We start from the raw sequence: 15,885 nt of genomic DNA, 5'->3' as shown, positions 1-15,885 counted from the left end.
AAAAGCGGAGCAAGTGTCCAACGAAGGGAGACAAGCAACATTTCTTGTTTTCTGTCAAGGTTGTATGTATGAAGAATTGGAAGCTTTCTTTGTAAACTGGTATCTTATTAAAACATATAGAAAAAACGCGAGATCATACAAAACGGTCTCTGTTTAACAGAGGACTACCTAATAACTTTTCCCACAATGTTCCTTAGTGAGTTTACGAAAGTCCTCAGTCCACGCTTGGGAAAAAACTTCTAGCTGCGTGCCCTGCAGTTTTATGCACGACAAGACGGTAAATTTGTCTCCTTTTGTATGGACATATGCTCTGCGTTAGGCATATGGCAGTAAATTACCCATCACAGGAGCTATGCATCAAATAGCTGCCCAGAAGGACTCCTCCATCAAACATTTTATCATCAAAAATGGCTTTTCATTGGGCTGTATTTCGCAACTAGTCACACACACACACACACACACACACACACGACTTGGATCTGCATAAGTGCATGTTTTATATTTTATTAGAAAGTGTAAAACTTTAATTTTGAATCATGGTGAAAGAATGTCGTTCTTAAATATTTTTTATACCATGATCCTTTAGGAGTTTCAGAGTTACAGATTTAATGCAAAAACATATGGGGAAGGGCGTAGAAAAGGATGTGTTTTATTCGTAGGGGTTTTAAAGGAGGGGAGGATGATATAGATAAACTTGAAAGACTAGACAAGCAGCCACTTTATATATTTTTATGGAATTAGACTTCGAATTGCGATTTCTCCAGTTTTTTATTTATTTATTTATTTTGTCCTATCAATGTAAGCGATTTTGTACGAAGTCATGTTCTATTATTCTTCATATAGGAATATAAATATCATGCATTTAGAAACGCGGTCTGTTACTCCTTTATAAGATGATTATAATTTTGAAAATAAAAATTGCAAGTTACAGATTACTATTACTAACACATATATTATATTATATTAACAGGGTGTCCCAAAAGTCACTATCTATTAGGCTAAATAAGGCGAATTTCAAAAAAATGTTTTTATGGGAATATTATACGTATATTTGTTCTGGAAAGAAAAAATAATAATTTAATAATATTATTATAAGTTGTAGAACAATGTAAATACCCATGCCTATTTTGTAGAAAAATATGCGCATAATCATGTCATTTGAGCATTTTTATGAAATTTATCTTATTTAGCCAAATTGATAGCGACTTTTGGGACACGCTGTACGTATTATGAGTTGCTTAAATTTAGGTAAGCTTCATCATTTCTGTATTATTGTAGTTTTTATTGCTTTCATTGTAGCTGTCGGATTGAAATATATACGTTTAAAGGGCTAAGATGATGGCCAGAATATTCCAGTAACATTCAAAGATTTGCCTTATTTTTTTGAATTGTAATACGAATTATGAAAGGCCAAATTAAGAGATAATACATATTTTCGTGCTTGCAGATATTGCATTTCTCGCGTTTTCTGCTAGTTAAAAACAGACGCAGAAGTGAAGGACTACAACTAAAATGTAGTTATAAAGCTCTTTGGTTGCTTTGTTTCTGTGCTGTCGCGTATTTTATCGTTTTCGGTTTCATCCCTACAGTGCTTCAAATCTACTTTCACATTTGTGCCTTTTCACCACTATTTTATCTACATACTAATTCCTGTACAGTGCTTCAAAACACGTATAGATGAACAGGATACTCCACTGATGTTAAAATTCGAGCCGTCTTTTTTTTGATTGGCTTTAGCAGCGACGGTGAACCATTTGGTACCGACTGAAGTTTTTTATGGTATCAGGAGAAAATAATCATTTTTGTAGTAATTTTTTTTAATTCATCCAGAATAACAAATATACCTTGAAAGATAAAACATTAATTGAACATCACTAAACTGAACTGCATGGTTTGCAATAATTTGTTACTCTATCCTAATCTTGTATGAGTGATTGTTTATATGTATCAATATTTGCTTCATTCGTCTAAAAGGGATAGCTAAGTGAAAAAATTAGAACTAAAATTGCCTTAAGCCTTAGTGGGAAAAGAGACATAATCCCAGGGGCTCCGGCAAAGGCACTCAGTACAAAAAATAGCAACATGCTACTCCTTTGTGGGAGGCGCACAATAGCCTTAGATGTTGATGCGCCATAAAACTCCTAATAACCAACCAACCTTTGTGGGAAGTGTTATATATTTGCAGTGAAGGCTGAAGCAATTCGTGGTGATTTACTAACATTTCTGGCAAACCTAGAGTGCTCTTTCAGTTACATCCAGAAATGGTGCATTTGTACTCTTGTACGTCATTGCTAAATGCAAACATCCCATATTGCAATGAACGTTGCCGCTTTTGCGCACGCTTGTGTATTCTTCCCAACAAAAAAATATGGAGCAGATGAAATAAAAAATATATATACGGGAAAATGTTTGTTTTGTACTCCAATAATATTTCCTGGATACACCACTGGTTGGCACCACTTCGCACTGCTAATTTGGCACCAGACAGCAAAACAATTTGTCATACCCGGCCATTAGTGTTCGTGATGGCTGACACTCATAACCATTTGAAACTAGCTTATCAAGGGATTAAAATATTGCAAAATTATGTCCTCTCTAGTGGCATAATACCGGAAAAACCAGAGCGCTTTGAAGTGCTTATTGAGAGCGCGTAGAAGGATCTGTTCTTGAAATAGAAAGAGGCTGCTTGAAATACGAAGCTTTTGAGGAAGAAAAACTTTGTTTCCTTAAAAGCTGTATTTTTATTATATTGGGTTAGCCATTGAATTGCAAGAATCAGAAAAATTTAGATTCTGCAGAAAAGTAAGTTTGTCATATGATTAAAAAATAAGGTATTTAAATGAAGGCAGACGACACTGCTTACACTAGGAAAACAAAGTAAAATTAAAACACTTAACGTACATCTAATTTATAAAGTTAGAATGAAATTTTATATACTATTAAAGTAGTTTTATTTCTGGAATTGATACTTACGTGGGATAAAAAAAAAGTACCTTCATGTAAAATAGGACCGAAAGTTGCAAATAAAATAATTTAAAATCGAATAATTAACCATCACTGATAAGGATGAAGACAAATGATGTCTATCTGTTATATACACTGATAATATTAGTTGGGTATATGCACATATGCACACTCAAATCCAACACACACGCATGTGCCCTCTTACACACACACACACACACACACACCGTATATATATATTTATGCATATATTTTAATAGAATTTAATAGTTCTGAATAAAAAGTTTCACCCCTTACTTAAAAGTTCCATCAGCAATCCTTTAATGTTTATCATCAAAGTAACAGTGGAAAACATTCTATCTATTTACAAAGTAGTCAGCGGCTTAGCTATCAAGTTATAACATTGATATACAACACCATTTTGCAGATAAACAGCAACTCGAAAAGCTACATTGGTTCAAAACGAATAAGCTCTCAACAGTGAACAAACACATATGGTAGAGTTTATCGGAACCACTTCAAAAAGGATCAAGTTCATACAAGTCTTATTATATAAGATATTTCTAACTGACAGCTTTTAAGAAATATTTAAGGCAAATTTGTGGCACATTTATTTAGATACACATTTTTATCTCGTTCGTTCTATCTGCAAAGGAAATTAACTGAGGCAATACAAAATACAGTGATAGTCCAATAAGACAAGAATGGAAAATAGAATTTGAGTTATTTTCTAAATCATTTGCCAATTACATTCGCTCTAGCTTTTCAGTAGTATATTATTCCGAAGTAAATTATTAAAAGAAAAGTTATTTTTAGAATTAAATTAGGTGGATGGTGTCGCTGCTTTATAATATAACGGAAAAGCATTGGCCATATATCTTTGGAAGATTTGTGACATATTTTTGCCAATATCTTTGAAAGTTAATCTGTATATTCCTAGCAGTGAAATGCGAAGCACGAAAAAGGCACAAGAAGTACTCGAAACACACACGGACAAAATTGGAAATTTGGGGTTGAAAATGAGACCACTGTGTGACTGCAGTCTTAATTATAAAGTACAGTTACAGTACTTTATAGTTAAGACTTGATAGTTACATCAGTAACAGTAATTGACGAAGTGCATCTCCTAGGGAAGTATTAAACTTGAACTTTCTTTTCATTATTTCACATATTCGAGATGTTTTAGGTTCATAGTGACTTTCCATCAATGCCTTATTTTAAAAACATTACTTCTTAACTGTTTGCAGATCCTTGTTTAACTTCACCATTGAATGATAAAATATTCAGAATGGTTTCCTGGCTATTGATAGCAGTGCAATTTTTATAAATTGCTAACTGAAGAAATTAAAAATTTGTTAAGTGTTCCCAGTTTTATTATTTAATTAAAATTGAGGAATAAATTTTATAATTTTTTTTTCTTTTAAAATTCTTAATGTCTGTAAATATTAAAATAAATAAAGGAATAAAAATGGAAAACATTAAAGATTTGTGTTAAAGAATTTGTTAATTATTATTATGCACTATTTTAGCAGTAACCACGGTATGGAGTTCCCCTCAGATTATGGCGAACGAAAAATTTTTACCAGGGTATCATTACTCTGTGCAGATCTGTTGATTCTCTAATAAAACTTTACAAGAGTCATGTTAAGATATGTTTACAAGAGCCATGTTAGTAGAACAGATTATAAGAAAACTGTTAAGAGTGTTTTTTAGAATTATGGAATGCGGTATTGTACGATGGTTCTCAAAGCTTATTTTTTTCTTTTCTGCAGACTATTTTCTTATTAGTATAAATAATAGTTTGACTGTTTTCCTCGACCATCAAATTACGTTGATGTGGGTTCCACTATTATAGTATTTTGCTCAGATTTTCCATGAAAAATATATCAGTACACCTTACTGCATTGAAAATACCAGTCATAATAGTAGCGTGTCATTAAAACTTAAAAAAAAAAAAAAAAAAACCCTTGGAAATGGGGATGTATTTAATTTGGGCAGAAAACAAGGTCAACAACTATAATTATATTTTCTAGTAGGTCTTATAATAATAATTTCATCGTTGCTAAAAACAATTCCATCACAATAGTTAAAATTGAGAGAAAAAATCTGCTTTGTTAAGTGTAGTTTTTTCAGAATGAAATAGTGCAGCGACGAATATTTAAAAGTATAAACGAATTGTCCCTTATCTCAATTGGTTATCGACCTCAAATGAGCCATGTTAGTAGAACAGATTATAAGAAAACTGTTACGAGGGTTTTGTAGCATTATGGAATGCAGTATTGTACGATGGTCGTGTGGCGCAAAAAATAGGGTAGGCGACCCTATTTTTTGCGCCACATAATTTGTGTTAAGCGACAAAGCAACGAAGGCCATGTGGCTTCATTAATTGGGTGTATAATTCGGTCGGTTTGCTAGACGAAAACCTCGAGTTCCCCGAGAAAGAACTATGCAATTCTCTCCTGAGACTGACTAACTCTGCACATAAGTTATAACTACTTAATCAGCTGTGAGCAGATATACAGCGGTAGCTGTCTGGAGTCAAATGTTGGCATTAAATCTGATCAGACAAGCGTGGCATAGAATGTTGGTGTACATTCGACAGATATTTTCTTGATGATAATGCCACCGTACTAGGCGCCTCCGTAGCCAGGTGAGTAGGAGCATACGCTTCTTGATTAGACCGGGGTTCGAGCCCGTGACTACCAAATACGGAGGATGCGGAAAGGTCAGGGAATGACCACCGCATATCCCTGGAGCAATATGGCCTTAGTTGCTAATGCTCCTAAAAACCAAATAACAAACAAACAGCCACCGTATTACTACTGTAAGTTCTGCTACTGATACTTATGATGTATTGAAATTTTTAAATCCCCTCTAATTCGGATATGTATCATCTTTCTTCAATATAAATATACCAATCATATTTAAAAACACAATTGTTATACCCACGTAATAACAATCAAGCGTGGTGTCACTGCATCACAAATATACACAATATACAAACCCTATGTGTATATATGTACACACGCACTGTACTGGGGTACATCAAGTATGAACTACGATAGCAGATTCCAGAAGTCTCATAGCATTACATTACTAGTATTGGGTGAATATAAGACAAACAGTATATACAAACAGCATAGAAGACAAAAGATAACATTGCTGTTTCATACAGTCTGGTAGTCATTAATGGCTACCAGATCAGGTCCGTAGTCGAGAGAGATTTACCGAGTTGATTGGTGATTATAAAAAAAATATCAATTTCTAACTTTCACTATAACATATATACCTTTCAGCGATGGTCATCGCTTGGGGATGTCTGTTGGTACATACATATAGGCACAGGTAAGTGCTGAAACAAGTTAGAGATGGGGGATTTTTGGTCCGAGTTGGATGTTTCCAGAACGTATCTTTTGTTCCATACAAAGCCTGTAATAAACTGAGGAAGATTTTAATCCGTCGTGGATGTTGTGAAGTATTGACACTGTGCACACAGCAGATCATACTTCCCTCTAAATGAGTCATTCCCTCTGTAACGTAAATATTAGCTTCAGTGTTATTGTGTCCCATGTGATTTCTGTATAATATCTGCATAATTATATAAAAATGAACACGTTTTCCGTGTTACGAAAATAGGTTTTTTTTTAATTAAACAGGAAAGCAATCTTTTTTACAGTTAATTATAACTAAATTTCATTTCTAGGGCTAAGCCTAATGCTGCAATACCGTTCATACTGTTGATCTCACGTTTAGTTCTCTTGATTGTGATATTTAGTTTTTTTTTTAAATTAAATTCCTCATAAGTATTTTGATGCTCCAGATGAAGCCTAGTAAGAAGATCCAGTGGAAAAGTTGAGATTTGATTACAATTATAGTATAAGTAATATCACCTTTCAGTTTATTTTTTTGAAAAAAGATGCTTTCGTAATTCAATGTAAACGTACGTTTTTCTGTAGTTACGACTTATGTGATATTGTACTATGCAATTAATTTCAGGATAGATTTCAATCCGTTTAAACTGTAGGTCAGCAATATTAATATCCACCTATTAATAAAGAAAGCTAACAAACAATGCTAATTCTGGTTTGATTACACCACAAACAATATGATCAGAATTGACTTGGGGAAAAACAACATAATAATCAATTTTTAACTTATTATGAGCAGTTAAAAATGAAATTATTTATCAGTTGTCCCTACTTATGTATACCGATTTACTATATGCTTATCTACATAAATCCATGTGCTGTCTTGTATTAGAATTGTCGAAATATGGCTAGGATGTGAATGTGACTCTCAAAGGAATAGTGACGCCAGACATGTCACCTTTTTGAGATGTACCTCCAAAAATTATGAGGATTATTTTGAGAGTTCGCATTCCAAAATGCCCGCCCCCCTCCTTTATTCAATATATATTACAAGAAATCTTAATTTATCATCCATTCTGTTAGTGATGTACGCCTGTCTAAAGTGAAATTGTTTTAGTTGAAAACAGGATTTGTTTTCGTGCTTGGGCTTTCTGCAGTGAGTAGGCGACAATTTTTTTTTTATCAAATTCTACATAATTCCATTTTAAAATTTTGCATTATTTCTTTATGGAAAATATGATGTATATAAGCTTACCTGACGAAATCTGATAAGAACTCCATATGAATTCAGAGATTATTTTCTCTGTCAGTGAAACACACTAGGAACTGTTTGGCAGACTTTTGTATAGCCGCTACTTATGGTATTCACTTTTTACAAAAGTGAAAAAATAAATTAGGCGAAAATGAAAAATGCAAGATTCTAAAGAGCAGCTTACATACAATAATATTTACATCATTTGGATTTTAATATTTTGAAAATTTAAACTTGGCTGCATTTATATGATTACGAAACATAGCTGACTGTTTAAAGCAAAAAAAAAAATAATAATAAAAAAATGTAAAAAGTGAGTAACTGTTGGAGTATCAACTGAGAAGTTAATTTCTTCTGAAAGCATCTGATAATACGTGGGCTGTCCGAAACGTAATCTTGCGCGAAAATGTATTAAAAAGAAGCTAGTTGCAGAAAGAGAACTGAACCTTGCCCACACCAACAACAACAATCAACATCTCATTAGAAAACCAAATGGTTGCAAGTTTATTCTTCCTGTATTATTGCTTTATGGCCACTGTGTAAATGATTAGCAACGGAACATTTGCAGGGTAACTCTTAGTATGAATGGTATAATAATCTGTCGTTAAATGTTCTTATTCTAATTATATACAAAAGTTTATTTTGTCTGCAGCAAAACCTTAATAAGCAAAGTGAATTCGTCTTCTTATAGCGCAACTTGGCATGAAACAGGTGTCATCTGTTTATATGTGGGTGATGTTTGTATTTAAGTCATTCAGATCATTGACCATTGGCCATTGACCAGAAACAGAATTACCATTACATTTTCATTGAAGTATTAAAATTTGCTGTAATATAAAGATTTTTAAACCTTTGGACCAGGCACCCCGCCACTCTTGAAGCAAAATATTAATTTATCATACTGGAGATTATCTTCATTGTGGATCCTTTTAACATTTGTAACGCATCAGGATGATGTGGCACTCAGTTTCAGAATCACTTGCGTAGCTCATCTAGGAACAAACGCGAGCAATAAAATGCGAGCAATATTCCGCGAACAATCTGTATAAAGGTCGTGCTTTATTGCATATCACACATTGATTTTTCGACTCGCATTTTCACTTACATGCAATGCAAAATGATTTTCATTGCTTATAATGAATGAATTGAGTATTTTCATACGTTCACGGAGTGAAATGTCATCATTTCACATTAGTGAATAACGATGTTCGAATATTTCGAAATCATTATCATTTTGATTCATTAATGTGCAGAATTACAGCCATTTTTTTGTCACTAAGTCAGGATTCACTTCCAGTATTTGCATTCTATGCTAGGGCGGAAACGCCTGTGGTCTTCTCATCAGAAAATCAGATGGTTTCAAGTTAATGCTGGATGGTCCTATGGATCGTTCTTTTATTCACTCACTAAGAAAACCCATTGCTTCAAAATGGCTTGAAGATTCGAAAATTAGCATATCAAATTACATATTTCTCTTTCTCGGCATTACTGGTCATGTAAAAGCATTTCTGTAAAAAATAAATAAATAAAAAGTAATAATAAATAATAATAGTATTGCATTATGCTGATGTATGCAAGGTTAGGTTCACTCTCTGTTACTAAATATATTGAGAAATAATCGTGTTCATTTCTTATATTTGTATTCATATTTTTCCTCTTTTCAAAGAAGAGATCTACGAAGTCGATGCACTTCCAAAGAATAAATCTGTTAAGTTCTTATTTCTACAAATTCTAACATGACCTGAGATTTAGTTCTTATGTAACGATATTTTCAAAAAAATTAACTTCAGTTAAAAGTACAGATGAATCTTAACAAGTAAAAACAGACAACCAGTTATTTCTTTAACCACCTTCAACTCGTGACTTCCTTTTACCCGTATTGTTACAATTTACTAGTAACCTTCTAAGTCTTGTAATCCTTACTACCCAAATAATGTTAACATTATCTTAACGAACACCACACTAATTTTTCAGAGCCTTCTGGGCAGTTAAAGAAGTTGCTGTTGGAACTCAGAGTTGTTCTGTCTACAGCGACGGGTTGATGTGTTACTCCCAAAATACAGTTGTCTGAAGGCAGCCTGTAGGCCACATAGAAATATATATTTTATATATTTATTTATATATATATATATATATATATGTATGTATGTATATAGCTACATCCAAAAATAGCAACGGCAGGGAGGGAGTTCCAGTGTCGTCCGTGTCTTCTTTTTGACAGACACGGTAAACTCCTGATCCCAACCAACGTAGTTAAAATACACATTGACAGTTACAAGAATAAATAGTGCTCACGGAATTACAGATATCACCAGCCAACAACTGTCATGATCAGAATAGTCGTGATCAGTCGAAGGATACTTTTTCCCTTAATTGCATGTCCAAGAGCTGCGAGAGGAAAGGAAACAATGGTCCTTTGTTTCATAGTCAGAACTAAATCCAACAGAAATAGTTTTTTTTTTTTTTCTTTTGCCTCATTTCTTAAGATAAATTTTCTGTGAGTGATAGGGGAAGTTTATGGGTGGGGGGGGGGTCTTCGGCGTTGAAAAGTTGGTTCTTTGCATCTTTGAGTTTCACTTTTTTGCATCTTTGAGTTTCACAAAAAAAAAAAGCACTCGGGACGATTCTCAAACACAAGACTTCTTTTATCAAGAAAGTGATAGAAATGCAACTGCACGTATGTATGTTTGGGTTTTACGAATGGAATAATCAAAACAGTTCTATTAGGAAGAACGGACTTTCATATCAAAGTCAAATATAGTTCGTCTTTCTAGCTTTTTTTTTTTTTTTCGTACACCATATAACCTCGGATGTTTGTAGAGTATCACGACAGTAATTTTGATAATTTCTTTTCTGGAAATTTACAATCACATTATGAGATATTTTAAATGCAAGGCATATTATGACATTGGCCATGAACCTTTTCTTCCACATTCGTTACAGTGAGCGAAATTTCTTGGTCTCATAACAGAATTAGGCATGTTCTTGTCGACAACGCTCTTCACTTAGGTATACCTTAACTAGTTTAGTGGATGTTGAGGGAATCAAAATGCAGAAATACAGAGCATAGATTTCTGTATTCTTTAATATGAACAGTAAAACGTTTCTTTGATTTCGTTTTCAAGTGGCAGTTCTTGCCAATTAAATTTTGTAAGACTTTTACTTATACATTACTGTCCTCTCTCTTTCATATCATAGTTCAGTTCCTAATTATTTATTGTAATTATTGATTTAATTTCAATTTTATAATTGATATTAAAAAGAATTGCTTTTTTTAGTATGTAATATAGCTTTTCGGTAGAGTGAAGGTTACAAAATTAACTTGATAAATCCCCTGTTAATTGATAATTCCAGACTTTTCAAAACTAAATTAACGTTCCCACTACTTCTAGTTGCATTTTGCATATTGTGCCTTCGTCTGTGTATATGTATGTGTGAGAGGAAAAAGGGTTCTAACTGCAACTAACAGAATATCCCGGTGTACGCATAGGAAAGCTGGCACATAAATGTCCTCTCCTTCATTATGTACAAACCACCACACAAAATATTTTGCTATTTGTTTGAAAGGACGGCAGACATCCGAGGTTAATGGTATAATGACAACATGTAAGGCGTTACTGTGTATATTTGCAAGTTACCTATACAGGCTTCTCACATGCCGTAGACGTTCCTATATTCTCGTCCCAGGCCACAACCAGTTCAGCAACCTGGCCTACCCCTTTCTTGCATTTTCGACGTTCTGTCTTCTTGTTGGACATCACATAATGAGTGCGTCTATTGCCTCTCTCCCTCCTCCAACTGCTGCGAGGTACGTCTCTCTTCCTCTTTTTCAATCGTCCGCCCGCTGTGAAGTCCGTCTTTGGCGGAAAACGGCCATACAAATAGGTCAGAATGCCAAACATGGCGAATCCGATCAATGAGGGCACAAAAGCCATTCCTTTCACAGAAAGCGGATAACCAAGATAACGAGAATTCATGCCGATATCGCCTTCTATGTACGTGATGTTGGTCCGTGGGTCGATCTGACTGGACCTTACTTCGTAAGTCCACAATGTGGCATTTCCTGTGAAAGAAACAAAAGAAACGGATCTATAATTCAATACAGTCTTAGTGAACATTTCATTATTACTTCCTTATTTATCGTAGAAAAACTGTCCCATTTCTTTCTTTATCTTTAGGAAACTATTTGCTATCGTTAAAGGAGTCAAGATGCAATTTCATTTACCGTTAAATTTATTAAAAATGCTTACTCTGACATATTTCTAGCTGATGTTAATTGGATGAACAGAGCTTCAGAACCTTAAAAAGGCATATTGCACCAGTGTGTTATGTCTGCATAAGCGTATGCTCATGGGCTGATTCGCACGTTATGTAAATTGAAAAACTGGAATAACTTAACTAGGAAGCCCTGCGGCCTGTTTATTATCAGTTAACCATAGCCGCGATGGAAGAGGCATTTCAGAATTCTCCCAGACATATTTCCATCGTTTTTTTTTATGCAACGTCACATGATAAAATAATTCATGTCTTAGAAATTGGAAAAATGCACATCATACATTTTAAATAAAATTGTTTGTTTAAATGACACAAAATTAGGAGCAGAAAAGTCAATAGTATTTTAGTTCACCGTCTTTAATAATGCTTTCACGGATAAGGAATTAGGTGAACTTAAATTTTGTATAGTTGAAGGTGGAAACAACCTAAATAAAAACAAGTAATTCCTCTTCCGTAAAAATAAAGCAACAAAATGATAGCTCTTCGTTTTTAGCATCACGTGAAAGAGCGTAAATCACAGAATGGATGGTCACATGAAGATGAATGGAATAACACAAAACCTAGCAACAATTCATCTGTACCACAGTTGACTTCTTGTGTGAGTGAAGCTCGCTAAACAGTTTCATGAAAGACTTTTATTTGACAACAGAGGCAGTCCAATGTACGTGTTACAGTCATCGATCCGCTGGAAATCGATTAAAGAGTTCGATGTGTATTTTTCAGATAGAAGATGTGGAGGGAAGTTACTAAAGAAACTGTTTTTTATTAAGTGGCGACTGCTTGATTCTGTTAACCATGTAGAAATATTAAGAATGTTTCTTTTATTTATTATTTTTTTGCCACTGTTTATTATTTTACCATGGGTAATGCAAAAGTAGTTTATTAATTACGCGCTTTGACCTAATTCCTAAACCTATTACAAAGGTGACGTTTCGGGATTCTCGCCAGATTACATCATCAGACCATACAGGACTGTTAACGGCTCCTCATCCTCATTTGTTAGTATACTAGCTTTTAAAACTTAAGCAGTAATCAGAAACGGAATCCTATCCCGTGAACCCTTCCATTTGACTGCATCATCTTATGTAAACGACAGTAAATAATACTCAGTTAATTTAAGCACAGACAAAAGGAAAGTTCATTGATAACTGTTTTACTAGCATACTGGCTTCAATAAAAGTTACAATGACATTGTAACTGTTTTTATTTCAGCCTTCGTTGACAATGGTGGCGTCGTTCAGAGTATAAATGAAAGTTATCTGTAATCAGCATGAGAACGTAGTGATTAATGCAGTTGCACCGCAGTGTAAAACTAGGTAGCTGGTTCTTTCTATTTCTCACTCCCACATTTTAAGTCCGCTTCTTGGCATCCCTATGAAATATGGACTCCGACTGTCTGTAACTGTTTTGGCTCCGTATTCGATTACTCTCTCCCCCGTGACCTGGATTGAGGCTGAACACTGTTGCCCGTTTTGCCTCGAGACCATCCTCATCCAACCTCCTTGTATGATTTGACGAACCTCTTCCTTATTGGAAAAGGTAGAAAAAATGTTTTTATGGTGGCCATGAGGTCCAAACGCAGACGAAATGGTGTCATTCTGTGACCCTGACAACATTCAAGAATACTTTCAATCAAGGGTATTGCCCTGGGAACGCCCTTGATTTCAATCAAGAGTATTGCCCTCCATCGGATCTTGTGGCGAAATCTGGTTATAAGAGATTAGCTTCAGGCTTATCAGTGGTTCTCCAGCAGACATTCAGCCAGATGGTTCAGTTCAGATATTGTTAACAAGGTAACCCTCATGGGATTAATTGTTTCAAGAATGAGGAATTTGCTCACCTTCTTATGGAATGTACACATTTACGTATTACTTACGCCAAGTCCACTTACGCCTTAGCGAGTAGCACACTGGATATATGGTCGGGTTTGAATCTCGTCAATGACGTGAAGAATTTTTATGGGCTTTTTTCACAGCTTGGCTGTCTTAGTTGGTCTTAGGCGAATAGGAGGTTTTTCTCCCTCCAGGAAACTCAAATTTGTCTAGTAAATAGCAAATCGGACACCGTATACTGTCATCTCATAACCTTAGTCTTTTTGGCATTTAACACACATGCACGCACTCACCAATTAAGAAATGATGTGCAATAATTCCTCTTATGACGTAGACTTGGTGTATTGGTTGCCAACCATGAATGCATTTGATATTTTGATATTTATTACTTAAAGCGGTCCCAGCCAACCAATGGCAACCCGCTGTCAGTTACACATAATTTAGCAGTACTCTTATATACTCCCTCTCTTGTTTGTCCAAGTACAGGGAGGGAAAAAACCTGCCATGACCAAAAAAGATTGATATGAACAAATTGAAAAATAATCAAATTACATAAAAAATAAAATATACATATAATTAAATTTCAGACAAAGTCCAAACTTCATTGGAAAGATCTGCATCTGTTCACAGTCTGTTGGAAAGCCAGCAGCGCTAGGAGCTGCCGAGAAGAGAAATACCAGCGCCAGGAGCTGCCGAGAGCAGAAATTCCAGCACAAGGAGCTGCCGAGAACAGAAATGCCAGCACAAGGAGCTGGAGTGGCAATAGATATAGCAGACTGAAGCCTCCACGATTTCACTGAATTCTAGGTAATTCGGCATACACCATACCGCATTACAAATCCAAGTTTCCAGATGCAGAAGAGTCTTCCGCCTAAGAAATATTGCAGTTGCAAAGGCTTGGAAAGCCAAGAAGTTCTCCTGTTTATCAACTAGAATTGAGATTACTAACCCGAGATACCAATTCAATTCGTAGATCGCAGTACTTCTCACAGTTCTACATAATATGTTCCCATGATTCTCTTTCGCCACAATGGCAACTAAATCTTTCATTAATTCCTAAATCATGCAACTTTGCATTTCGAACCATGACCAGTTAATAAGAACGTAGCTTGTAAGTTTGGGGCAAACCATTTGAATTTTATCGAGGCTACATTGATTAAATCTGGGGAAAATATTTGTGCAATCTGCCCTTTATCACAAACACTCCAACACTCTTGCCATACTTTTACCAAAGCATCCCAGATTCTTATCCTTTCCTTCCTGGGATCTGCCAAAATGTCCACCTGTATATTCAGAAAAGAATAGGGAATGCCACGGTGGATGAAGTAAGCCAATGCACAATACAATAAATGCAGATCAATAGGCAATTTTCCAGTCACAATCTGCAAAGCTGGGGTCGACACAGTTCTGCATTACTCTTTGAATGGAACTAAGCTTTCTAGTAAATACTTTTCCACTTACACGTTCAAACCAAATTGGTGCACCATACATTACCATGGCGATAAATACACAATCATATAGCAAGTTCAGCGCCTTACCTTTTATTCACCAGCCAACTCTAGTGATTCGAGTAATCATTCCAATAAATTTCCTCACCTTTTCTGATAGATAAATAACATTTGAGTTGAAAGTCAAAAATCCGTCAAACATAATGCCTAGATATTTTAATTGCCTTGTCGATTTTAGGCTCGACCCATTCATTCTAACAACTGGGGGTCTTCTACTCGAAAATTGAACTTACTGAACCTTAAGGACCAATGTCCTTGTTTTGGTTCCTGATACAGTCAGTTTATGTAACCTACACCAGTGATTAAGTTCAAACAAAACCTGCTGTGACCTGGTTTCTAGTTGCATCCGTGTATTTCTTTCAATAAGCAACACAAGATCATCGCCATATGCCACTATCTCTGTATGCTCGAAGTCCCTACGCAACCAGTCCTCCAAAACTAGGTTCCACATTGGTAGTCAAAAACCGATCCTTGTGGGCATCCCCTGGTCACCTCTCGTATAATAGAATCAACCGACGACTTCAAGACGAGGTCAATAAAGATTCCAAGGACATACTGTTCGAGCCTAATGTATAGTTTCGTAATGCCCGAAGCGCATCTTCTGTTCCGCGACCTGGAGTAAAACCATATTGTCTGCCAGATCAGCTTAAGTTTTTTTCAGTATAGTCAGTAATCCGTCTCGCCAG

At 35.2% G+C, this 15,885-nt stretch overlaps 1 protein-coding gene across 2 annotated transcripts in view; it reads right to left on the bottom strand.

Annotated features, from left to right (window-relative positions):
• Window positions 1-10,887: 10,887 nt before the first annotated feature.
• The window catches only part of LOC150077476 (transmembrane protein 117-like), a 242,679-nt gene continuing 237,681 nt past the window's right edge, over window positions 10,888-15,885 (bottom strand). For both annotated transcript variants that reach the window (XM_090386771.1, XM_090386770.1), the window contains exon 8: window positions 10,888-11,647. In XM_090386771.1, coding sequence (XP_090242897.1) covers window positions 11,223-11,647 — 425 coding nt within the window. In that variant the 3' untranslated portion in view covers window positions 10,888-11,222. The remainder of the gene's footprint in view (window positions 11,648-15,885) is intronic.

The sequence above is a fragment of the Mastigoproctus giganteus genome, chromosome 12, assembly GCF_048544385.1.
Source record: "Mastigoproctus giganteus isolate SK-2022 chromosome 12, ASM4854438v1, whole genome shotgun sequence".
Classification (NCBI taxonomy): domain Eukaryota; kingdom Metazoa; phylum Arthropoda; class Arachnida; order Uropygi; family Thelyphonidae; genus Mastigoproctus; species Mastigoproctus giganteus.
This window is presented reverse-complemented; position numbering and strand designations above follow the sequence as displayed.